General features: G+C 53.4%; 1 protein-coding gene across 1 annotated transcript in view; it reads right to left on the minus strand.

Moving 5' to 3' along the window:
• Positions 1–138: 138 nt before the first annotated feature.
• Positions 139–1,678, minus strand: part of LOC118478633 — a 4,841-nt gene continuing 3,301 nt past the window's right edge. The window contains exon 2 of the mRNA XM_035972621.1: positions 139–1,317. Coding sequence (XP_035828514.1) covers positions 329–1,317 — 989 coding nt within the window. The 3' untranslated portion in view covers positions 139–328. The remainder of the gene's footprint in view (positions 1,318–1,678) is intronic.

A 1,678-nucleotide genomic window follows, 5' to 3' on the forward strand; every position in this document is an offset into this window, starting at 1 on the left:
ACGTACAGATATGGTTAAGTGGTGGCACAGAGTTCCCCACGTCGTATGGATACGATAGTAAAACACGACGTACAGATAGGGTTAAGTAACCCTGTGCCCCCTACCCCACCCATATACATTTTAAACTTTTTTTTTTTACGTAAAATCTTTAAAAGAATAATAAAGATGAAAATAAAAATTTTAATATTTTTTCAACCATCACACGAGAGAGTGAGTAGATCTAGTTAGTTACAAGGGTATGGGCTTCAAGACTTTCCAACACAAGGGGGCGTGGTCCCAGCACTAAAGGGGGCGTGGTCCCAGCACTAAAGGGGGCGTGGTCCCAGCACTAAAGGGGCGGTACCTGCAGTGGATCCTGCATGGGGGACAGAACCTCTGTGACCTCCGTGACCCCGTGAGGGCCGCCCACAGAGCACACACAGAGTGTGGAGGGAGGAGACACCACAGATCCCCTGCCCGCCTCCCCAGGCCCGGCCACGGACTGACCGCTGTCCGGCACGCCCACTGTCGCTATCTCCCGACGTCCAGCGGCGCCCTGGTCCCTGTCTCTGCCGGACAACCCCCGTGGTCCATCTACACCGGACCCTGAGGAGATGTCTCGTGCCAGCCTGTCACGTTGGCAACGTGGTGCACCTTCCTCACTCAGTGCCGCATCTGGCTCTCTCCTCTGTCTGTCATCTGACATGACATGTGCCGTCTCACTCCTCTGTGTGTCACCTGACGTACTGCGCCACGTCTCACCTCTCTGTCTGTCATCTGACGTACTTTGCCACATGTCACCCCTCTGTCTGTCATCTGACATGACACGTGCCGTCTCACTCCTCTGCCTGTCATCTGACGTACTGCGCCACGTCTCACCCCTCTGTCTGTCACCTGACGTACTGCGCCACGTCTCACCTCTCTGTCTGTCACCTGACGTACTGCGCCACATCTCACCCCTCTGTCTGTCACCTGACGTACTGTGCCACGTCTCACCCCTCTGTCTGTCACCTGACGTACTGCGCCACGTCTCACCCCTCTGTCTGTCACCTGACGTACTGCGCCACGTCTCACCTCTCTGTCTGTCATCTGACGTACTTTGCCACGTGTCACCCCTCTGTCTGTCATCTGACATGGCCTGTGCCGTCCCACCTGACCCACCAGACGTCTCCTCACACAAACTGTCCTCCGACAGCTCCCCCTCAGACTCGTGCTCAGAACACGCGTCAAAAGGAATACAGTGATCACCTCCGATACCAGTCTGGAGAGAACCATGAGGAATGCTTTGAAGATCTCCGATACCAGTCTGGAGAGAACCATGAGGAATGCTTTGAAGATCTCCGATACCAGTCTGGAGAGAATCGTAAGGAATGCTGTGATCACCTCCGATACCAGGTTGAAAAGAATCGTAAGGAATGCTTTGAACATCTCCGATACTAGGCAGTAGAGAATCGTAAGGAATGCTTTGATGATCTCCGATACCAGGCTGGATGGAATCGTAAGGAATGCTTTGAACATCTCCGATACTAGGCAGTAGAGAATCGTAAGGAATGCTGTGATCATCCCCGATAGCAGGTTGAAAAGAATCGTAAGGAATGCTGTGATTATCCCCGATACCAGTCTGGAGAGAATCGTAAGGAACGGTGTGATCATCCCGCAGACTCCACACTGAACCTTGACCCCCGCCGTGGCTGTCCAG

This window comes from Aplysia californica, unplaced genomic scaffold (assembly GCF_000002075.1).
Source record: "Aplysia californica isolate F4 #8 unplaced genomic scaffold, AplCal3.0 scaffold00763, whole genome shotgun sequence".
NCBI lineage: Eukaryota > Metazoa > Mollusca > Gastropoda > Aplysiida > Aplysiidae > Aplysia > Aplysia californica.